Raw genomic sequence first — 26,356 nt, forward strand, 5'->3', positions numbered from 1 at the left:
TGTATTAATAAAAGGCAATGATTATGGCTTTAACATAAATATGGGTACTTTTACTTGTCGACTAATAGCAATTAATTGGCAAAAACGATCGGAAAAAATATGCTAATCTATTGACCATATTCGCTGATGACATACAGTATAACCAAAAATTTGCCAATGGAACACACTTAATAATAAATACAATAATACAGAAGAATTTTTTTTTAATCTGGTGATACATTGTCTTTTACTCCAATGAATAGTTGCAGTTGAAATATTTAAATGTGCAACAATAAAATCTTAGTTTTAATATTAATTAAGAAAGGCAGATGATTTTTTGGCTTACAATACATATGAAAAAATCAAACAATAAATTTGCACTTAGTGCCATAAAACATAATTGTTTGCATTTAATTGAAAGAGCAATATTTGCGAAAACAATAGTTTACTGATTAATACAAACGTTTGACGCTTCCTAAAAACTTTTTCAACAATATAAACTTTGTAACATACCTAGATATATATATTATTTTTAGAATAGTTGTACTTTTGTATTATTTATTTTTTAATGTTTCGGGAAAACCATTCCCATTGGTTTTTATTTCAGGATTGAAAGAAATTTGAAATTAGAATTTTAGATAAAAAGAAATCTATTTTTGTCTTCCAGCTTGACGACAGGACTTTTTTTTTTTTTTCAATCATGCTAATTGGTTAATAAACTTTTTTTTTTTTTTTTTTTTTTTTGCAAACTTTGTATTATTATATTTGGATTGCATTTTAATGTTGCGATCATTTTACCATTTGTTCACAATAATTCTAAATTAAATTTCTTTCATACACTGAACGAATATTTTACACATTGAATTTAACTTTTAAATCATTTTATTACAGAAACAAAGAAAAAAGACTTACTATCTTGTTCTATTCCATTATACTCTACTTTTATGTGGAGGATTACATACAAAATTTTAATGAGCTTCTTTCGAAGAAAAACTGCACTGGGTGGACATTCTTTTAGGAGTATTTGAGAACATTTAAATAAACACTTCATTTTTTCAGGACTGTTGATTTTCTAAATAATAATAATAAATAAATTAGGAGAAAAATATTGATTGAAGGTTAAAAAAATTAAGTAATGATTGGATATTCAATTTATTAGTAAAAATGCAAATCAAGACTCAAAAAGGATTTACTGAATTAAAAAATTATCAATTTCCAAGACCTATTATTCACCTGCCATATTAAGGGCATTAATTCAATCCTATCAATAAACATTATGAACTACATGTTAATATATAAAAAAAGAAAGTATATTTTTAATTATACTTCAAGAATATAATTGTGTTTTAATTGGTTAGTTATAGTTGCAAAGTTGGCATTAATTAGAAAAAAATGGTCCAGTTACTTAGTTTGAACCTCGTCAAAATTTTATTTTACAATTTCTGTTGGAAGTGGAAGGCACTGTGGCAAGTGATTATTGAAGACATATATTGGAGTAATGAGTCTTCATATGACAGAAATAGTTTCAAAATCAGATAAAAGATAGAGGTTGAAATTCTGTCAAGATTTTAAATGAAAAAAATACAGTGAAGAATTATTTATAAAATTTCTCTCGAAAATAGAGAGTTGAGGAGGAGAATTAATGCAACTACTGATGTTGACCCTTGATGACATATCAATGGTCATCAATTATGATATGAAATAAAAATTCACAAATCAGACTCTGGTTTTGTCAACTATTTTAAATACATAGAATAATCAATTTAGAATTTAATTCATATAATTAAATATGATTTAATTAGTATTTTAAAATTCTAATTATTAAATTATTGATTCTTAAGACTTTTAATTCTTTTTAGTAGCTATACAATATAACCACTGTCCAATAATAATGCTAATGTAAAACAGTAGGTTTTTACTAGTCATATTAGTTATTACTTTGGAGGAGTTAATTATTGAATGCTTTGAATACAAAATAATATATTCCCAATATATCTTAAAAATGTATAGTTATCTTGTAATTCCTTACAACTAACCTACTGATTTAACTATGCATGTTAATTATATGAATTAAATTTAGATTGCAATTAAATTTATTGAAGGGAGGCAAATTATTTATACAGAATGATGAACAATTTTGTGATAAAATAATTAAATAATATTCTAAATAATTATAATTATAAATATAATTTACTTTAAGTGGTAAATGAAGCAACACAAAAGACTCCAAGAGATTGATCTGAAGTTTCAAATACACAAAATATGTATCTTGACGAAATGTGGGACTTTTTCTGCAATAAAATATATATATCAAATTAAAAAAAATATGACACAAAAAGGAAAACTTCTTTGAGACTGTACATATATTTGCATTTGAATATTTTGAAGGTGTATATTTACAGCAAAAAATTCAATACTAAAACTAGATGGAGTTTAAAATATCAACAGGTATAAGGGGAATAAGAATTTTAAAAGCTTAAAGATCAAAATTATTTTTCTTTCCCATTAAGTATAAAATAATTTAAGAAATGGATACAAAGCAGATAAATAAACAAAAAGGTTTAATAGCTGAAATGACTATGGGCAAATATAATTAATAAATATTTGTAAGAAAATAAAAAAATAAAAAAAATAGCTTTAAGGAACATTTAAAATTAAACAATTTTAAAAAATGAAGGTAACTTTTATATTTCCATTTTTCTATATTTTAGATGAGTTATAAACTGCAAATAAAATAAAAATAAATCTTCTGATTTTTTAAAAAAAAAATTCCCATTCTCTAAAACAAATTTTTCCAAATCAGAAAAATAATTTTAATGAGAGATTTTTCATTCAAACAGCAACAAATAATTTCAAAAACTGAAGAAGCTATATTTAAAATGTAAAATATGCAGTACCGATGATTAATTTTAAACTGCAACAAATTTAAGAATCCAAAGAATCAAACTAATTTAAGTATATTTTTAAAAGATATGTTAATAATTCTTAATGTAGCAAAGAAAATATTACAGTAATTAACTACAGAAAACTAGCAAATCAACAAGCTCCCAACAGTCTTTTTTTAATAAAGTGGTAGTTTATCAATAAAAAGCAAAGAATATTAAATAATTACACTAATTTTCAATGAATGAGCCAATACAACTATTCTTTGGCTTTATTATTATGTGAGAACATGATGTTTTGGTTTGAGGTTTTTGAAACCTCAAAATGCATAGGCAACAAATTGCTGAAGCCTTAAATGCAAAAGCAATAATTGTTGAAGCCTCAAAATGCGTAGACAACAAATTGGAGGTTTGTCGCTTTTAGGGTTATTAGAAGGATGTCACATCTGGCGATTTATCACCAACTATAGTTTCAATTTGATTTCCAAATTATTCATTATCTGAATTCTTACGAATTGTCTTAATTAATTTAAGTCATTAACTAGTTTGAACCGGTTTGAAACAATCATGAAACTATCAGATTACGCATGCATCAATATTTAGAAAAACGATGGGTTATTTTCATCTCAAAATCGGTCAAGCTCCAAAACTTTGTTTGCCAGCTAGAAAAATTAAAAATGAAAGTTTAAAAAATTATATTATATAATTATATTATATTATTACTGAGTATACATATAAATATATAAACTCAGAGAGAGAGAGGGATAGAGACTGATAGAGAAGTCTTGTGATTGTTTCAAACCGGTTTAAAATGGTTAATGACTTAAATTAAGACAAATAATGACAATAAAGTTCTCACATGATAACTTAAAATTTGCGATTGCAGATTTTTTTTTTTTTTTTTTTCCATATCTAATTTTGCATTGGGTTTGAAATAATGTTTCATTATTCCAGTTTCAGTCTAGCTCTAATGAATAGCCAAAATTATATGTAATTAGAAGAGTTAATTCTGATAAGAGAATTTGCAATCAAAATTTGTGAGATCTTGTATTTTATTTGCTCACAACACATGACTGAAGATAAATCATAAAAGATAAGTGGGTAAAAATTGCACTGTGTTCAACATAATTATATTTATTACAAAATTATTATCACTTTGTCACCCATTTCATGTCTCGTGTTTTCTTCCTTGCATCAAATGCCACAAACTTGCCAAAGCTATTAAAACAATTGCAGCAATGGAACAATACAATATGACGAATTCAATTACCTTTCACTCTCGTCACATGTTCCATTAATAATCCTCATAAAGGTAGTATTTGAATTGTTGGCGACTTGGAGAATTAATCCTAAGCTATAATGAATAGACCATATTTCAAAAATATGATTAAGTATTAGTGGAGCTTCCGCAAGTACTTGTAAGGATTTTGATGCTCGTGGTAAAATCTTAATCTGGAAAAAAGAAGAAAAAAAAAGTAAGATAATACCAGGATGAGCATTCAAAACTTAGTCTAAGACATATTTAATATTCTTATGAATCTGTAATATTGATTCCCTATACAGTTACCCATCATGGAAGTATACATAAGAAGTAGTAGTCAAATACATTTTCTCTAACTGCTAAGTGCTATAACTATTATTTAATTACAATTTGTTGCTGGCATGTGTGCTGTCAATTTCTTTAAATGCTGTCTTTGCATACATTTACAAGGTATTTTGCTAAAGGTGTGATTATTCAATGAATTTGTTTAATAGTACTGTTTCAGACAAATGGTATAATTGTATGCTAAAGCAAACGTTTAGGATGCACAATGAAACTCAACACATACAAATATTTTTTCTTTTTTTGAGATTTATTATATCCTAAACTTTAGACAATTCCACATAAATCATCATTTCATCATCAAGAAACTAAGTATAACTAAATATGTATACAGATCCCCAGATTGTGACAGTTTTGGCAATTTAAATGCATTACAACAATAGTGACCATTATGATTATGAGTTAAAAAAACACATGCCATTCAAGGAATTCGTGTTCTGTAAAAGAGTACCACCCATTAAGAAAATATGATTAAATTAATCTAGAATAAAACAGAATTGCTGATTACACAAAAGTTTGCAACAAAGATAATGCAATTAAATGTAGAAAAAACTAACAACTCTAAGACTTACAAACTGTTAAGATTTATAATTTCTTAAATGAACTAAATAAGATTTCTTAGTAATCAGCAAGGATATTTCTGCATGGAAATTTTTTTAAATGCATAATTACATGCAGCTATTTTGAACGCTATCAGAATTTTCATATACTAATTGAAACAGAAATAAAAAAAATAAATGATTATATTTAGATAAATCATTAACATATTTCTAACTAGACAAAATATTGAGAAAAAAAATACAAATTCAATGTTGAGTGCCAAATATTTTGATACTTCATTGCAAAATCAACATTCCACATAGTCCTAGTTGTTTGCAATAAAATCCGTTGTAGGCAGTAATTTAGTTAGAATAATGACCTGTTGTAAAGCTATACAAAAATTAATTATGATAGATCTTATAAATTCAAACTTTGGAAAGATGAGAATGATGCTTGAACAGACATCATTTTCAATACCTCTACAGAAGGCTATTGAATGAACATTTAACATCAATGGATTCATCATTTACCAGATCTGCATATCAAACAGATCTGGGATGAAATTGGTTTCAAAAACAATATTCTTAGCTATAATATTCATTATTTTTCAACTTTAAGCAATGAGCTTTCAAAGAGAACAGTTTGCATTTTTACCTATTTTAATTTGATTTGATTTGATTAATGTTTGCAAAGATGGAGTTTTATCATTAATTTTTCAATCGCACCCTGATATACTAGAATTCTCAATTTTTTTTTTTTTTATATATAATTATCGATTTTTGGTGACAATACAATTGTACTTTCCGATGATAAAAATTTGCTGCCTAAAATATAATGAAAATAAAATTGAAGTTAAAATGTTTGCTGGTACTAATAAGATAATTCTAAAAATGCTATTAAGTTAATTTATAACATCTAGATTGGATTTCAAATGCTGCTGAAATTTAAAAATAAAGCAATGTTTTGTCATTTGTGTCTGAATGTCTTTTTCTAACTGTTTGTACACATGAAAATACCCCATTTTATTTTGCAATATTGGTTTAAAAATTGCTTTTTGAAAAGTAAAGTACTTAAGTCTATATTTATTACTACAATTGGGCATTTGATTATAAGATATTTGTAGTATGCATTTTTATGAGCATTTACAACATTAGGATAAGACTCCATTAAGCCTAGAGAAATACAATGTATGCCTAACTGAAAGGGAGACCATAGTAACAGCACATAAAATCCCAATCAATTGATGTGTTAGCCAATAGATGATGGAATATTCCCAGTTGCACCTAGTTAATGATTTTGCATAAATATGCTCATTTCTGAAGAGTTCTTTCCACAATTTGTTGCATGATAGACTCCTCCAATTCAACACAAAGAACAATAATCTAATTTTTTCCCATTGAAGGGTAGCATGCATCACAAATATATTGCAAGATTACTACTAAGATGAAAGAAATGTACAGAGAGCTATGTCTCGCATTGTGCACTATATTTTGTATTTGAACTAAAAATTAATTATTTTCAAAAGTAAATTACAGAAATTCCTTGCTTTAGATCTTACAACTTGTCTATATTTAATATTATAGAATTTTATCAAGGATTTTTTTTTCTTCTAAAATAATGGTTAATGTTCTAATTGGCAATAAATTGTTTTAAAACTCTATAACCAAATGATTTTTTAAGCCATTTTTTTCATATGATTTACTGCAGAATTGAAAGTTAAAAACCAATTTTAAAAATCAAAAACTTAAGGGTTGAAATATAAGAATTTATATTTTCTAATACTATAGTAAAAGTGTATTTTATTATTTAAAATTTTCTGTTTACATGAGCAATTATATTTTTTATTTCGTTTTTCAAATTTAATTTTTTATTTTTGAGCTTTTTATTACTAATATTTAAATTTCAAATACTTTACCTTTTTCTTATCTGCGCCAAAGGTAATTATAGGTGAGTACAAATTTTCAAGCAGTTGCTCTTCCTCACATGAATGACTCATACGAAATTCTTCTAAAAACATATGGATACCAATTGTCTCATAACATGGAAAGATTTTGCTATACAATTCTTGAACCTGAAATCAAAAAACTTATTTACTTTTAAAAAAAATCACGCAAAATAACAATTTAGAGAGAAACTCTGAATGTATAATTAGTACAAAGCATAATAAAATTTAATTGAAATGTAAGTTAAAAAACATTTATGCAAAAAATTAGCAAAATTTGTCAGTACTCTCTAATTTCAGTCACTGCTTCAAATCTATTTTTTTAAACAGATTTTGATAGATATAAAAAAAATGAAATAAATCTATATCAAATGGCAATACGATTGATTAATAGCTCATTACTTAATAATGCCCATAAAAATTTAGTTTCAAATTATTGTTCTCGAACTAGAAAGTTCGAAATCGGTTCATTTTCGGACATTAAATCTGACTTTTCGGATTTGATGTCATTCCTTTAAGATACTAAGGTCAGCATCAATGAAGACTATTTTGAACTGGCATGCAGTCTTGTATATTTCCCTCTTTTGGCATGACTAGTAAGCGCATGTTTTCCCATATTACTTCAGCTCATTATCTTCTTACAAAGTGAGCTGTACGTAACAAATGATTTTGTGGAACTTCTCGAACCCATTCAGCATTGACTTTTTCTATCCGCTTAATTCGTATTACATATGGATTTTGTGCAGCTCATTAATTTAAAAATATTCTCTAATCTACTTTCAATAAGCTCACAGTTCCTCAAATAATAAACAAACCATTCAATAAACTTATGTATGGTAGACTAAACACCACCGCACTGCTTCCGCAGACTGAATGTTGCAAATCCCACCAGTAATGTAGTCTATTCTTTTGCGAAGTTGCAGAAGTCTCGAGCATTCTCACTGGCTGCAATTCGGGATTCTCATGCAAAAAGAACAACCATCTCGCAGATCGAAACTGGAATGATCCATACAGGGAAAAAAATGGAGAGATAAAGTGGCGAGTTTCCGCATTACAAAAGTAATGTTTCGGTTTTGGGTGCTATGACTACGATTTTTTTATTTTTGCAATCTTTGGAAATCGGCGTAATTTGGATGGGGAAAAAATTAAGTAAGAAACTTAAAATTCCCAGTATTTTCCCTGTTTTCAAGAAATATTTTTAAATTTCCCTGCATTTTCCCGGTTTCCTCAGCGGCGTGGCAACACTGATTTATTATCTATCTTCCAAATGCAAATCTATCCAAAATGCAAGTTTTAAAAGAAAACAGACTAATTTTGAGATGGTTCTTGTAATTCCTTCTTCATAGTCAGGAACCTCCTCCTCCCACATCCAAAGTTCCGTAAAACACAAACTAACGGATATTCAATCAATTGAACTTGATACACCTGCTTAATTTTTCCAGTTATGCTCCAAAATTTCTATACTATTTTAGTGAACGAATAGGCACTGAGATAGTGATGATGACAGCTGATTTATGATTGATTGAGTCTAGAACCCGCTACTTTCAGGCCCTGAAATCAAGACAGCAACAGTGGTTTAATTTTGTGCGTAATAATGCTATAAATATACAGGGTGTTCCACAAGGTATGCAGCGTCAAATTTTTACAGATTCGAATAGAACACGTCAAGACGAGTATTTTGATGTATAACATGTGGGGTCCCCGAATAAAGCGTCACAGTCTAATTAAGGTGTGAAGTTTGTGTCATGAAAACTTCAAGAAATGAGAACACCACCAAGTAAAAAAATGAATATTTATTGAGAACTTTCAATACAATAGATTTTCAACATGTAGGCCTTTCTAAAAAGTAAAATGGCGAAGTTTGGAATCAAAATTCTCAAATGTTTTCTGAAAAACGTCTGTTTCAATTGTTGTTCTGAAATCATCCAATGTTGAGGGCTGTATGAGATACATTATGTCTTTCAAACGTCCCCATAAAAAAAAAGGTCGAATGGATTAAGATCCGGTGAGGAAGGTGGCCATTCTCAACCATTAATTGTTTCGTAATGGAATCCAACTCGATCAGTCTATCATGAAAAAGTTCAGCTAAGAGATCGAAGTTTCGAGAGTGCTGTGAGGTCTAGCACTATCTAGCATAAACCAATAATCGCTTATCTTATGTATGCCTTGCAAGAATGGGATGTTACTGTCTTTCAAAAACTTGTTCTTGCATGCATCTCTTTTTTCCCTTCACATTTTCGCTACCACATTGTCCAACACAGTGCCGATTTCCTTAAATCGTCCGTATATCCTCCTTTTGATCGTCAAGCCGTTTATGTTGTGGTGACTGCCGAATTTTTTCACCATAATGTGATATGATTGCAATTCATGATAAGTCAACACCATAAAAATACGTTCAATCGAATATTTGCTCATTTCAGAACCACAACGAATACGCACATTACACAGAAATTTTTTAGCGAACAACGTGTGACTCATTCTCATCAAACCTGTTTTCCAGCCATATATTCCGCTGCAGGATTTTGCGTATTCACTTGCAGACACACTTTTCCTCTCATTGGTTGCCACGAATTTGCATAATCAAATAGGGAAGATTCCATGTTGGGCAATCGTCGTATGCATCGTAATTTGGAAAACAAACTGTCGGATTCATAATTAACATTTTTCGTGTAATGAATCTATGACGCTATATTCGGGAAACCCACATGTTCTACATTAAAACACTCGTCTTAACGTGTTCTATTCGAATCTGTAAAAATTAGATGCTGCGTACCTTGTGGGACACCCTGTATATAAAAGAACAAAAATGTATTTCACATTGACTTTTTTTTTTTTTCATTTTTGCACAAAAAAATGGCTTATCAAAAAAGTAGAGTAAAAAGACATTGCTATCACAGAGGTATTTAAATGAATTAATAATTTCTATTTTAGAAATAGAATGAGTCATATTATATATATAAATATATATATGGACTAGGAATATCAAGCATTTTTTTTTTTTCCACTCACTTTTTTTCATTTAAAAAAAAGTTATTTTATCAGAAACTTTTTTTCCTGGATGAAATTCATTAGAATTTTTTCAGACAAAAGAAATACTGAAATTAAATTTTGAAAAATTGAAAGTAAAAATTTATGTTTTTTAAAGCCGAAGTCAAAATATTTTAGGATTTTCTCTGTTGGCAAGCACTCTAATATAACTGTTTACTCTTTTCTTTATAGATTTTACATGCTTTGCTTATAGAATAGTATGATTGTGGTACATCATATAATAAGGAATTCACTTATATATTTAATTACTCAATCTAATCTTCTTTCAAGTAGTTACAATTCCCCTGTCATATTTGGTAATTCCTTCAGTTATAGAATAGCCAAATTAGGTATGATGAAGATGACATTAAACCTTTAAGTAAATTTGGTAATGAGTAATAAGCTGAACAGTAAATATACCAAAGGGATCACAGATCTTATGGTAAAATTGTTTGAAAAAGGAACATATAATTCTTTTTGTTTATGCATTGTTTTGTCTATTTTAAGAGAATATTTCAGTTTCAGCAATCTACAATCTTAACCATAAAAAATATGGATTAAATGCAGTCAAATTCTAAGAGGAAAAAAAATGTTTCTGCATACACGAATCATCAAAAGTTTTGATGGATCTAGGATATCAAATAATAAAAAGTAAACTAGTCAATTATTCAAATAAACCAAATTTGACATTCAGTTTTCTTGGCAATTATACAAAACTTCTTATAACAGTATTTCTAAACTGTTATAGACTTTAAGGGGCTATAAAGTATTTAAACTATTAACAATCTTAATTTTTTTAAATGATTTTATTTGATAGCCAAAACCCTATTGAACATTTTTTGGTATTGCACATGTATGTACTTTAATTAGTTTATAAGATAGAGTTACAAACTTGTAGGTGACTGTCGACTTTTCACTCGGAAACATTTATTTAAAACCATTTTTCTCAATACTATATTTTCAGTGCTTGCACATAGGATTAAACAAAAATGGTTGATTGTATAAATATGAAATTTTCCAGGTACACACATAAACATATAATAAAGAAAACCATGCAAAATCAAAGCATACTTTTGTACATGTATACTTTTTTTTAGTGCTTCATAATATGCTAAAAATGCTTTTTTTAAAAAACAGTATCATGTTTTAATGTAAAATAATTCCAGAAAATCTATTAAAATATTCATAACTTTGCATGATTATCAAGTTATGTTCTTTGTGAATTATTTGGATTAACATTTGCTAATATAAGTTGCTTATTTTCTGAAAAACTTTGCACACAAACAAATTCTGCCTCTGACAATTTATACAGAACATGTTTGTATTTCACATATATTTTAATTAATAAAAATTATTTCACTGACTTAAAAATTCCTAATTATAAGGTTAAATGTCTTACAAAACTGTGGTAAAAAATCTATTAAGTTTAAGAATTTTTTTATGCTAGGGAATCGCATTTGAACAACTTCCGAGGTCTGTTTTAGCTGTAAAAGGTCCTATAGTCCCTTACAACTATATTATTATTATGAATCTGTAATATTTCCTTGTATAATTAATATCATAACAGCAAAGATATTTTTATACATAATTTTAATGGATTCTGAATGGATATTGGGTCAATGATCCTTGGCCATTGGATTGAAACCTGGTGACAAAAATGAAAATTCTCAAATATCAGAGAAACTTGTTAATATATTTATCAAGGGTCAAGATACAGGATTCTTCTAAACCTTTTGTTGCTTTTTCACAGGAACAATAAAGACAGTGATGCATATATGAGAAGCAGTTGTCAAATAAAATCCAACTTTGCAGTTCAGATCTCTAGTGAGTTCTCTCTTAGAACTTTGTACTGTTGTATTTGTTTAGTATCAATTCATTGCTTCTTATGTCTGTGCTGTTGATTTCTGCAAATATTGTTTTTGTACATGCTTCGCCTAAGTGTTTTATCTGTGTTTTTGTGCTTATATATGGAATCCAGTACCCATTATTCAGCATTTTGGAATTCTCAGGATATAATATACGAGTATACGAGAAATTTCTGGTATGGTGGTTGGCTCTCACTACTCCAATGGATACAGAAACAATATGGAACCTGCTACTTTCTACTGATAAAGTAAAATGCTTCCTATACAACTTGTACTGTAGCTAGTGATTGTCCTTAGAATTAAACCATAGTTCCCAGAAATGGTTGCCATGGCATTCGAGTCATTCAAATTTTTCCATGCACCATTAGATTAGTCATCTGCCATTCACATTCCATGCTCACCAAACAGATTTACTGAAACACTATTTTAGATGATTTACAATAGTTTTGCTTACTGTATCCAAATGATTTTTTTTAATTAATCAGACTTAAAATCTGAAATATAATGCAAAGCTCAAAATGGTGAAATTCAGCAAATCTAATAATGTGTTTATAAATTTAATAATGTGTAGAGTTATGAGCATATTATTGAATATGTTTAAAAATTTACTTAATAACATTTTGAAATGTTTTATTAATCAATTTAATATAAAATAAAATAAATCATAATAAAAAAAGCAAAACTGCATATTATATAATGGGAAAGAACAGAAGTGTTTAGAAATGGATAAACAATAAAAGTTTTCCCATCAATGTTAAAATCTGAAATTAATCTTAATAGTAATTATTGGAAGTCCCAATTATTAGATAAATAAATATACACACAGAGAAGAAAATAGTAAATCAATATCAAAAGTTTTAAAAAAATGTGAAACTTTACAAAACACACACACATATTCCAATAACAGCACACTTTATAATGCAATCCTCTTAATAATTAAATAAATAGTAAATGCTCATCAATAGTTTTTTTTTTACAAATACAGAAAAAATTAAATATTTGTATCAAGAATAAAAATGAATTGCATTTCATTATAAAGATATATAAAATTATATAACTAGATGTTTTTTTAATTGATAATGACAACAATACCTATACCATTAAAATTTATAATTTTCTAAATTTGAAACTAGAGCAAGGATTCAACACAATCTGAAGTTATCACTAAAAAACTTTTTAAAAAAATGCTTACTTTTTAATTAATTAAATTTCTAATTCATTTAAAAATTAGACCTCCAAACAAAACACTTAGACACATATACTGTTCATTTCAGTATTCTGAGATGACCACTTTTTGACAATTTTATCTGATTAAGAGGAGAGACGGTGAAGGATCAGCGTATTTCTCGAATTCTGCATCATTCTTTGACCTTGATTTTCAACCCATTAAATACTTTTTTGTTCAATTTGTTCACGTGTATGAGAATATCATGTCACTTTTAACAGCATTATTTTAATTCAGGCTGGGAGTAATCCAAGTTTATTTTATTGTCAAATGTAAATTCCCCTCTTTTCATCTTTTCTCTCACACCTATTTTGACGAATTAGACCCATCCTAATGCATGCCCAAAGGCACGGAGGGTTTTAGAATCTGCTGTCAAACAATATATGCAAAATTTGCTAATTTTAGATTCAACAGTCTGTCCTGTCAAGTGCAAACAAATGGATTGTGCTTTGCTTCCTTATTACATTATTCTGCAATTGGTGAGGTGGGTGATCACGGGTAAATGCTTTTAAATGGTAAAAATATTTTTAAAAGTTGTGGAACAAAAAACAGAGTAAAACTTTTTAAAACAAGATACTCACCTTATTTAATACAATACACCTTATATGAGGTGATTCAGTTATGTTGACATACTCAAATAATTTTATGAGTATTTTGAAAGCCAGTAAACAATTTTCTTCATTATCCCTCTAAAATAAACATATGATTTAATACTATGTTAATTATAATTAAAAATATCTGAAGAAATAATTTTTAAAAAAAATTGAGAATATGATATGAGTGCAAATGATATATTTTTTCAAAGTACAATATACTACAGTTATATTTTTTATTTATTATTTAAAAAAACATTAAAATAACAATCTTTTTTTAAAAAAAAATATTTTCAACAAAATGTTAACTATATAGAAAAATTGTCACATAAAAATTCAAGAAACTTTTTTCATTTTTTTTCCCAACATTAAAGTTTATTTTTTTATTATATAATTTCAATACTAAGATGAAATGTTAAAAGATATTTCAATAGAAAAATTTCTCTGCATGGAAAGGCTAATAGTTTAAAAGAAAGGAAAATATTTACTTGGTGTGCAATAAGGAATAACTGCAAAAATTAAGCACTAGTTAAGAAACTTAGCAAAAAAAAAGAGGGGGGGGGGTATTTTTGTATTTAAAAAATTAAGCATCTTTGTATACATAGACCCATGTATTTTCTAAACATAAGAAGTTTTCGTTTTTATAACAATGCACAGTTTCCACTGAAATATTTTCTGATTAATTCCACATATACATTTTTTAAAAACTTTAATATTTATTTCTGTATTTACACAAGTTTCTATTTTAAAACAAAGGATGTTACTTTGGTTTGCCAAAAAAATAAAAATGGTAACCCAAAATATCATTATCAAAAATGTTAGATAATTTTTATAAGATTGATAATAAAAATCTGTGACCTTTCTCAACATTCTTTAAAATTAATAAATTACCAGTTAATCTGGATGGATATACCATTTCTGAAAAAGTTGATAGAGGATAAGGATAAGGGGAAAAGATATGATGATCCAAAATTTTTTAATTGATTCTTATATATCCAGTAACAAATAAGATTCGACATGACTGAGATGAAAGATATAAATTTTCTCTTCCACTAACCTTCCATATATTTAACAATTTAGAACATTTTATTTGCAGTCCATTAAAGCTAAGAGCCAGAAGCAGTCGACAATGTTTGCTGACAGGGGGACAAGTATTATATTATATTACAGTATTATTATTATTTTATAGTTGTATTGTATAGAAAAAATTATATTATATTATAGCAGCATCAAGATTTATAAAATTAAACTACTTTTTGTTTTACTTTTGATGATCCTCTCCTCTCCTAACTCCAATTAACCTAATATATATTTAATATTTAAATATTTCAGATATTATATTTTTCAAGCAATTTATAAATTGAAGTATACTTGAAGGTTTAATATACAAAGGAATTTAATAATATCATCATAAGAAAAAAAAAGTAAAATCTCCAATATTTTTCAAAGAAATTTCTCACATTTTTTCAGATACTGATAAAGATATCCAGCACTAAGTGTCATTTGAAAATCATTTTAAAAAGTTGTTTGAGGAAATATTAAAAACTAAGCCAGATGAAACACTTAATAAAATTTTTTTTCCTTAAATTTTCAAATCTAAAAATTTTTCTTTTAACTCAAAACCAAAAAACAAAAATTTCAATGAAATTGTAAGAACACATTTGAAAAATTTAAGTAATCAGGAAAATAGTAAACAAAAATAACAAAACTATAAAAAAATATACATGAAATAATAACACCTGTTCATGATTCTAAACTATAGACATTAAGGATAAATAAAGGAAATTAGTTTCCATTTGAAGCATAAAAAAATGAGCTTTATTGATGAAACTCATATTAAAAATATATGTGTCAAAACTTTAGTCATATTAAAAATAATAAAATTAGTACATCTATAATATTATTGCCAATTTTTTTTTTTCCATAGATGGTCCAGTTTTATCTAATGGAGGATGAAAATAGCAATTAATTGCTAAGCTCTTTTTTTAATATTGTGTAAATGACAAAATAAAAACATTCATAAATTCAAATAATTAAAATTATGTAATTAGTTGTCTTAAAATTATATCCCTATTTCCCCACTACCACCAAAAAACAGTCTTGTTCATATTTCTTGCTCCTTTTTGTTTTCAAAATCTTTAAGACCAAATAAGTATATCGTAAGCATTATTAAAAAAATTGAATGAAATTTGAACATTGTTTAATAGAAAACATATGTAACATATCTATAGTTCTTCATAAAATATTCTTATTGAAATTTACTGTGGAAAGATAAAAATATTTTGGAACTTCAAAGGAAAAAAAATTTAGCATTTAATCAAAAGATCTAATGCACGAGCTAAATTAAACAAGTCCTGTAAAGTATATCTAATGGAAGCTCAAGTCAAGTATCATATTTTCATTATTAGATCTCAATGTAAATTACATAATGTGGTGAACTCAAAGAGTTTTTTCAATATTTTTTATTGCTGATTTAAAAAGAAATTATAATTACTCAAATTCAGTTATGTAATGCCCTGATATTTTAATACATTCATAATGAATAATTTAGAAAGAGTTACACATTTTCAAGAGCTTTTGCAGCAGGCAAAAATTTATGGATCTTGCATTTTTTTTAAAAAAAAGCAAACCTATTTTGTACTTGATGAAAAAAAATTATAGCAAAACTGACGTTCTTACGGCAAAATATAAATTTAATAAAATGCTCATAACTTCTTAATAAATGAACATTTATATTTTCTCAACGAGATTTTTACATAAATATTTATGTTATGGATGAATTTTTAGACATTCATGTGGTAAAAAATAACTTCAATTTACCTTGTTGTAATTCCTTTGATGGCAATCACTATATTTTAAGAATTGTATCTCTTCATAATATAAGATCTTCAAAAACATTTTGCTTTGATTATGAAGCGAAGGACTTATAAAATTTTGCATGCTGTAATAATAATTTTTTTCCATAACTTTATGAAAGCAGCATAAATCTTTCATTGGTTTAATAATTTTCATGATAAAGAATTCATTGATCAGCACTAATGGGTTCTTTACTACTAATCGCTAGCCCTTCTACCAAGTTTAAAATAGCAATCCATCAATGTCAACGAAGTCATTAATAAAGGGAATGCTAAAAATGAAAAAAGATGTCTTTGTTGTTTTCAAAAGCAAAATTCAAAGTAAAAAACTGGTTGAACCCTTTTACAAAACAACCAGAGATTACAAAATAAGGCATTTTTTTTTTTAAAGTCTGAAAGAGATTTTGATTTGGAGGAAAACATGTTTCTGTCACTAAAAGGGTTCAAATCTAAATATGAATAATTATTAACTTTTTTCTCTCTCTTTGTTAGAGAGAAAAGAGGTAGTTCTCTTCATTTAGAATCTTTTCTTCATAAAGATAACATAAACAATCTTTCTAGACACACACAAATATAAATTGATAAAAATGATTTAAATACTATAAAATAAGACTTACTTCAAAAATTCTTATTATTGAGTTAAATAAGTCCTGGACAAGAACGTGCCTTAAAACTGCCAATTCATGAACTCCAATAAAAAATATAAGTTCCAATGCTGATCTACGCAGAAGCTATAAATATACATTTTTTATATCATTTTTAATATAATTTTCAATAATATTCCACATTGAAACCAATCCTCATGCTATTTTCTAAATTAAATTTCCATTAAATTATTTATAAATTAAATAAGACAATTTTAAAATAATGAAGGGGAAAGAAAATGACATTACATTTTACAGGATTAATTCTGACAAATTTTCTCTTTCTCATATACACACCAAGTACTCCATTTCAAGAATCTGATAGAAAAAACTATTTTTTTAAATCAAAAATAAATTTATACTACATGCAATGATTTCATGAAATATACAATAATTTAAATACCTGATTAAAATCTAATGTTTAAGAAAGTTCCATTAAAATTGATACTTTCTGATACTTGAATATTTAAAAATAAAATAATAAATAAAATTTTTATTTAACTTGCATTTGAGCAGGTAAGAATTTTATTCAAAATAGTTTTATATATATATATTAGTTAACTACTGAAATTTCAGTACAATAGGTGAGGCACTTTAATGTAAACAATGGTCTTTCACTTTTATCTCTGTTTCATTTAGAATGAGATGTACACATGTTAATGAAGATAAAAGGCAGTGAGCAGAACAGGAATGATGCATGAAATATAAAGAATTTTAGTAAGCTATCTATGTATTACAAAATAAATAATATTTAGAATAATTATTAGTATCACCTAGAAAAAAATTTAGACAAAAAAAAACCCACAGACATTTTTATACAAATAAGAATAAATAAAATTTTAAATATCTGATTTAAATCTAAACTAATAACCTCAAAAAATATTCCATGTAACTGTTATACTATCACCCATACAATTAATAAGTGATTGATTCTAAAAAATTAGAGATAATGAGTCTACATTTTGCAATTTAAAAGCTTAATATTTAAGAAGATAAAAAGTTAGAAATTTTAATTTTATATGAATCCCAATAACTTTTTACTAATATATTATTAATATGTAAAAGGATATTACAAATTTCCTTTTCTTTCAAATCAGCCAATAACACTTAACATTACTTGATAATAAATAATAATGAGTTTTTGTCAAGCTCATTTCTAATATAAATTGAGGTTTCATAATTTAAATTCGAAGATAAACAGTTTTATTTTTACAGATGCTCATAAATTCTAGGTACAATATGAAGCCAGTTGTCTCAATTTTCTACTAATCAATTATGGCTTGTTCATAAGAATTCCTTTTATCTTTCAAGTATACCCATATCACTTTAAAATGGATCGTATTATAATTAATGCAAAGGCTGACTTTTAAGAGTAAAATAAAAACATACAAAATTTTGAGTATATAATGAGATACTTACAAAACATACAGTAAAACTTCTCAAATTCTACTTTAATTAGATTAACACTTTTTAACAAATTTAAATTATATGAAATAAGAATTGTAGAGAAAAAAAATACTTTTATATACCTGTTCAGGGCTTTCTGCTCTAAAACAAGGATCTGTTTTAAACAAGATGTTTAAGATAATTTGCATAAACTTATTCACGAATTCTTCATACTCTTTGCGATCATTTAGTCTCGTCAATGCAGAATCTCTATTCTATAAAATAAAAAAAAATTTTAATGTTATTTTAACAAAAAGAATTATATAGAAAATGAAAAGTCAGATGAATAACAAAATCTGATGAGAATATATTCTAACCTCTATGAATAAAACTTGAAAGTTCCTGGGAAATTATTGATATATAGAAATTCTAAAATGTTAAAATACATTAATTTTTAATACACAAATGAGTACATTACAAAGTTGTTAGTAAAAAACACGTAACACTTAAACTTATAAATGAGGTAGGTAGGGCAGATAGTTTTAAATCTTTGACAATAATGTTTATTATTTTGAATTATAAATACTTTTAATTTCAATTTAATTTAGCATTAATCGGTGCACGATATTTTTGGTTAACCTGTCTTTAGCTAACACAAATAGATTTGACGGTTTTCCTACACGTGAACATGCAACATATAGTTGCCCATGAGAAAAACATGGATTTTCCAAATCTGAACCACAAATGGACATTGTTTGGCCTTGAGACTTATTTAAAGACATGGCAAAAGCTAAACATATTGGAAACTGTAACCTTTTGAAGGGTATCGTAGATTCTGATGGAACACGTGGCAACAAGACCACATCTCCTTTAAACTTTCCAGTTAAAATGGTAGCTTCAAGTATAGTTCCGTGATCTTTTTGATGACCAAACGCGTACCGTTGCATAATTGAGGTGGATTCAAATTACGCAGGAGAACAATAGGTGAACCAATCTTTAATCGAAGGTTATGTGGTGGCATTCCAGGTATATCTAGTGAATTTAAAAATTCAATTGGAAAATTTACACTATCATTTTCATCAACAACAGTATCGATTGATTTAAAAAACATTAGATCGCCTGGTAACAACTGTTGTATTTGGAAGTTAATTTCGTCAACATCAACATTTTTGGCTGCCAAAATAGCCCGATCACTGAGCCAGTTAGGATTCAAGTAATTACTCTGTATATCCGTTAAAATACTCTGAATCAATTCATTTTCCCCCTGAAGAACAGTGCAAAAATTGTCTGGCAGTTTAATGCATTGCGTATTTGGTTGCAGTTCTATTTTACCGTTCCCAATATCTAGTAATTGTTCAGAAAATATTTGTGCTGATGGATCATTTTGCAATTGTAAGCGCATGTTTATGGCCAATCGAAGTGTTTCAACACTTCGCCATAAGAATGATTGTTTTAAACATGCATTAACCTCATCCGCGAAAGTAGAGCGAGGTATAACCGGTAAGGTCTGACGGAAATCACCAGACAAAAGTAAGATAGCACCACCGAAAAGTTTATCATTGCCGTTTAAACAATTATTGAAAAAGTGTGAGAAGCTTTGTACCACTTTTTCATATATATATATATTAATTAATTTTTGATCCTGAAGCCTTAAGTACCTCATAACCATCAAAATACATATATCATACAGTGTGATTTGATGTATAGCAAATATATAATAATATAACTATGTGATAATACTTACATGTATATATTTTAATTAAAGATTGTTGAACAATGAAGTACTAATAATTAAAAAGCAAGAAGAATTCCACTGTATTACTTTTACTATAATATGAATTCATTTTATACTTCAGTCTAAATAACACGAGGTCGACTAAAGTTCTATATTCCACACATGAAGTTACCATGAGATTTATTCCGTCATTGATACATTTGTCTGTTGCAATAATTCAAAATTCATTTACAAAATGAAATCACTTTCAGAAACATTTATTAAATAATGATAAGCATTCTAGCTGAAGTGAATGATAGCTGAGTTGATGATAGCTGACATAACTTGATACGTACATGCAGTTTATTAGTAAAGAAATGAAAAACTGAAACGATTATTGTAACCATTTTTTATTATCATATCTTCAATAATTTATATAAAAAAAGATTAAATTTCATTTAGAATTCAAATGAGTTAATATTTTTTTATTATCCGATTAGAGGAACTTATTATTGGCTCGTTCACTTACCATTTTTACGATATCCTTAACAAAAGAAATAAAATCATTTAATTGAAAATTCAATGAAGGTAACAAATGTTATTGCCGTACAACATTTTTTCTTAGTAAACAGTCAGATAAAGAATCGGAATTCATTCAAAACGAAAAGTAATAATTATCCGTGTGCACCTCCAAGTATTTTTCCAAACTACTTTATAATTAAAAAAAAAGCAGAATTTTAGTATGTTATATTAATCATAGATCCGTTAAAACGTTTGTAATTAATCATTTTCAAATAAAATATCTTATTTCTGAGAATTGCCACCGTGCACAGTAATACAAAATTCAAACATAAGATCGTGATACTTTATCCGTTGCAACGCATCAAATTTATTGTATGCATTAAAAAATAATTGTGGAAAATGATATCTTATTCCTGAGAAACGTTTTCGGATAAGATCATAAATAATTCGAACATTCGGATTCGAAACGTAACGCAAATGCGTGAGTTTTTCTACGCCAGTTGGGGTAACGCTATGCAGATTAGAAATTTTTAATTTCCTTTATTTTGTTTTATTTTAATTCAAAAGTACATAAGAATGAATCTGAAAGATCGATTCATTAACAATGTTTAATTTTAAATGCATCAAACATTAAGAAAATAAATAGAATCGTTTCAAATAATCAGCCGAAAAATCTTAAGCCTAGCCTCATGACTGTTGGGGGAAAAAACTGAAGCCGTACTCATTTAGCGGTGGGGAAAATGAAGATTTTTTTGGCGGGAAAGTTAGTTTTTAATTAATAATTAAAATTCTAATTAAAAATTCAAAAAAAGGGCTATCCTAACTTTTAAGTTAGATCAAACTGCACACGGTGTGCAAATTTGATTAAAATCGGTTAAGTAGTTTAGGAGTCCATCGCGGACAAACAACGTGACACGTAATTTATATATATTAAGATATATATACAGTGGTGGCCAAAATTGTGGACACTTTTGAAAATTTTAATGTTTTCTAACTTTGTATGCTTATAGAAAATGTAACGTTTCACAAAATGAAAACACTTACATATCATTTTAAAGAGAATTTAATGCTGATTTCAATGCAAAAAGCAAAATTCAAATATTTGCAATACAAAAAAAGTTGAGAGGCAATAATTATCGAGATACATTAGATGCTGATGACTGCAATGAGTTAGAGCTTAGTAAGTTAGTCTTAATTTTTTGTTACAGCTTCACACTGATGTTTCATTGAGCTGACGACAGCTTTAAGCTCTTCCTTCGTTATTAAATGATGCCAGGAAACAATTATAGACACAATTAATCCTATTTTTTTTTATGAAAGCTTCATATATATAAGAGTTTTCAAACGGTTCCATAAGTTCTCAATAATTTTGAGTTTAGGAGTATTTCCTGGCCATGATAACAATTCAATGCTCTTTGCACTAAATCACACTTTCGATATTTTTGCTGTGTGGTAAGGATCTGAATCCTGCTGAAAAATAAATGATGCATTGTTAGGAAAGAGATCATTGATGGAAGGTGTAAGTTTTGGCTCTAGAATAGTGTCAGTGTATTTTCTTGCATTTAATATCCCATCGATAACATGAAAGAGACCAATACCGTCTGCTGACATGCATGACCAAATCATTATACTAACTGAGTTCTTCATAGTTGCCTGAATGCAGTCAGGATGTAGCTCTTCGCCTATTCTATGTCTTGCCTATTTTCGCCATCGATACCAAATAACAATATCTTTGTTTCATCACTCCGTAAAACTTGTAACCACTGATCATCTGGCCAATTAATGTGTTCTTTTGCCCACTGTAATCTTTTTATACACTTCTGTAAATTTTTTCGTTGAATTCTACATCTTAGTCTAATATTTAATAATCTTCTCCTGATTGTTCTTGAACTGACATAAATGCCAGCATCATTCAATTCACTTCTGGTGGCCACTGATGACATTCTTCGATCATGGAGATATAGTCTTTTTATTCTACTGTCATGATTAGATGTAGTGTACCTTTTTTCAGCCATTTCCTGCTTTGTTTTTTATGGAATTTCTCTCCTGGTATCCTAAAAATAACTTTTGGATGCCATGTGTAGTTACTGAACCACCCACCTGTTTTGCAATTTCAGCATTGGGAAGACCACATTCATGTAACACAACAATCTTCTCTTTCTAAGTGTCCAATCTATTCTTTTATTTGATGGCATTGCGTCATGACTAAATATTAGAAATATTTACAACAATTCCTACTAAATATTAAAAAGCTTAACAAAATTTCTTACTTATGATTTAATTACATAAAAAACAATCTTCCTTCTATAGAAAAAAGCACAATAATGACCTGTTCCAACATTAGACATGATGTCATCTTCTTTTGGCAGTTATTAACATTTTATTGGTTCCCAGAATAAGAACAGTGATAGGTCAAGAAAGTTGGAAATTACAATCCACTTCATCACTGTGTTTGTTATTCAGATTAAAGTAAGAATAACTTTTATTGTATTGAAAATATTTGAATTTTGCTTTTTGCATTGAAATCAGCATTAAATTCTCTTTAAAATGATATGTAAGAGTTTGCATTCTGTGAAATGTAACATTTTTTATAAGCATACAAAGTTAGAAAACATAACTATTTTCAAAAGTGTCCGCAATTTTGGCCACCACTGTATAACAAAAAGGTTTGATTTTTAATTATTATTTAACATATTTTTCACCCTGTTTTCTACATCTATATTAAACTGATTTTTTTTTAATTTTAAAATTTCTGTTTAGGGTCCCTTATAATTATAAATATGAATTATAAGAAATCTAAAGCTAAATTGAATTTAAAGTAAAAAATTTTACAATATGAAAGGAAAAGGATTCATAGACTAAAAATAACATAACTGACAAATACAAAGGATTATTAGGAACATTCAACTTTTATTTCTTTTAAATTTCTATTTTAGTAAGATCTAGCTGATATCCGAGCCATTGACGCCACTATTTCCAAAAAGAAATAATTTTGGAAATATCATGTGAAATTTGAAATAACTATTTTGTGTAATTAGGAATTATAGAAAGAATGATATTTATTTTCTTGTTGACAATGAATGCATTTATTAAAACTGAATGGCATACAAAGGAAAAATATAAATGATATTTATTCTATTTCTTTTACTTTATTATTCAAGTTCCTTTAGGGTAGGCAATATTATTCGTTTTTCCGTCTTCAGCAAAAAATAAATTTCTTGGCTGTCCAACTGGTGAGCATCCAACATACAACTGGCCATGTAAGAAACATGGATTTTCTAAGGTTCAATCCCCATACTTGAAGTGATCGACTCTGCACTTTATTGATGATAATCGAGAATGTAAGTCAAATGGAGATTGCAGTCATTTTAAATTAAAAGACATGTTAGTGGGAATAATGGGAAGTGTGGAATGAGCACATCTTCATTCAACTATCCATTAAGAAAAGTTGCTTCGATTATTGCTGCATGTTGATCTTCCGATTCTAAAACGCGAGATCGATTAACACAAAAATGTTGTCTTTCAATTCTTGCTACATGTTGATCTTGAGATTCTGACACACATAAATTTGCAATTCGTAAACGAACTGCTTCATTGCTCGCTTGTCGTTCCTCGTTTTCATTGCTCGTTTGTCGAGAAGCTTGAATTCGCTTATTTCTACGTGTTGCGCTGGTAGATCTACTAAGAGACGAACGTTTGGGAGGCATATTTTTTGACGAAGCAATTAACATGATATACACTTGTATAACTGAAATATCATTTGTCAATTCATTGAATAAACAGAAAAATTGCTGTTGGCACTGGAAAACTTAACTGGATATTAACTTACTTTGATATAATTATGTATATATAACATACCGTAATCGGCATTGATAACAATATTTCTATTTTGTATCGGTGAGATAAACTCTGAATAATATGTGTGGTTCGATGCAGCCAAAATATTGTGCTGTTGAAAGACAATACTTTGTGTAGATGACTATTCATTAACAACAAGAAAAAAAATTAGCGCTTGCACTAAATAGTTTCGATTTCATTTCGCTGCCATTGATCGGCATCGCTGATAATGATTTTATTTTGTTTGATATATATGTGATTAACTATGAACAACATGTGCCATTTGCTATTTCCTTTTTGTTTTTTGTCAATTTTAAAATAATGTTTAATAATAGAAATGTATGAAACGATTTGTTTGTAAATATTATTGCGCTCAAAATAAATGCTAATAATTCTACTATGCCTATAACCTTCGTGTAAGTGCAAGCAATATGTCGAGAAAATTTTATTGTAATCAGATGAACGATACGGCAGTGCATAAAAAATACGAACAAAAAAATTCATTTTTATATATTAGATTAATGAAATAATTTCCAGATTTGATATTTCTAATCTTGATTGATGACTATGGACTGTACTAAATATAAATATTTTTTATTTGAAACTTTTACTCAGTATATGGAAATTTTATTCAATATCAAGAGACATTTCCTAAGATTTTTGATGTATGGAAATTCGGTTTATAAAGCTTAACTTTGTATTTAAAAGTGACTGCAAGAATATCATAGCATATGCTTAACAAAGAGAATGATAGCACAGCCGATGTATTTCTTAAAAATTTTATTACTTTATTTGAAATGATAAGTGTTCCATACTTGTAAAATCAAGCCTTTGGCGGCGGAGCCTCTTCCCTTGGCGCACTTTGTAACTACGTCAACCTGGCAACCATGTAATATCTCAGAACAGTTCTCAAACTGTCTCGCTAAGCACGCATAAAAATAAACGCATTTTTACAGTCGCTTACTCTTTTCATTCACCAACGCAATTCCGCACATTTTGGTCCGTCGAGCTGGAGGTCATCCAGATCCTATGGAGTAATTCTTAGCAATGAATTTAATAAATTCATTACGCTAAATATGACAGATATCACATCGCTTAATCACAAGCGTGGCAACATCAAAAGCCAGCTTACGAAATTAAATAATGCCCTTACTGAAGGTCAAAACAAGATGGACATTCCTGAGCTTCAAGTTCAACTGGATATTGTGCTAAATATCGAACGCAAATTCGAAGAATTAAAAGATGACTACTACAAAATCGCCAAAGAAGATTTCCAGAAAATCGAACCTGTCTATTCGAAGTCGATGAGGACATTCAAAAATTAGAGGTAAGCCTTAAAACCCTCAATTAATAAATTAAAAACTATGAAAATTGACTCTGTGCATAATCAAAGTGTTGATGACTCTATTATTAGTGATCAGATTAAAAAGGCATTCAGCAAACTTCCAAAAATTCCACTTCCGTTTTTGGGCGGAAAATTCGAAGAATGGAATTTATTCAAAACTCAATTTAATAACCTAATCAGTGAAAATCCTGAACTTTCTGAAAATGAAAAATTGCATTATTTACATGGATCACTTAAAGGAAAAGCCAAAACCATAGAAACTGCTGACGATAACTTTTCTTCTCTATTTAAAGCTTTAGAGCAACGCTATAAAAACAAAAGAATAATTGTTAACTTCCACATAAATAATATTTTAAATCTTCATTCCTTAAAGCATGAATCAGGCAAAGATCTACGC

The 26,356-nt window shown here is 27.8% G+C and overlaps 1 protein-coding gene across 2 annotated transcripts in view; it reads right to left on the bottom strand.

Annotated features, from left to right (window-relative positions):
• The window catches only part of LOC129976676 (transcription-associated protein 1-like), a 273,583-nt gene that overhangs the window by 231,941 nt on the left and 15,286 nt on the right, over positions 1–26,356 (bottom strand). For both annotated transcript variants that reach the window (XM_056090373.1, XM_056090371.1), the window contains exons 4-10: positions 18,685–18,816; positions 17,129–17,242; positions 13,645–13,752; positions 6,920–7,075; positions 4,132–4,313; positions 2,174–2,270; positions 892–1,051 (exon numbers count right to left, since the gene is read on the bottom strand). In XM_056090373.1, the coding sequence (XP_055946348.1) occupies positions 892–1,051; positions 2,174–2,270; positions 4,132–4,313; positions 6,920–7,075; positions 13,645–13,752; positions 17,129–17,242; positions 18,685–18,816 (949 nt within the window). The remainder of the gene's footprint in view (positions 1–891; positions 1,052–2,173; positions 2,271–4,131; positions 4,314–6,919; positions 7,076–13,644; positions 13,753–17,128; positions 17,243–18,684; positions 18,817–26,356) is intronic.

This window comes from Argiope bruennichi, chromosome 7 (assembly GCF_947563725.1).
Source record: "Argiope bruennichi chromosome 7, qqArgBrue1.1, whole genome shotgun sequence".
Taxonomy (NCBI): Eukaryota; Metazoa; Arthropoda; class Arachnida; order Araneae; family Araneidae; genus Argiope; species Argiope bruennichi.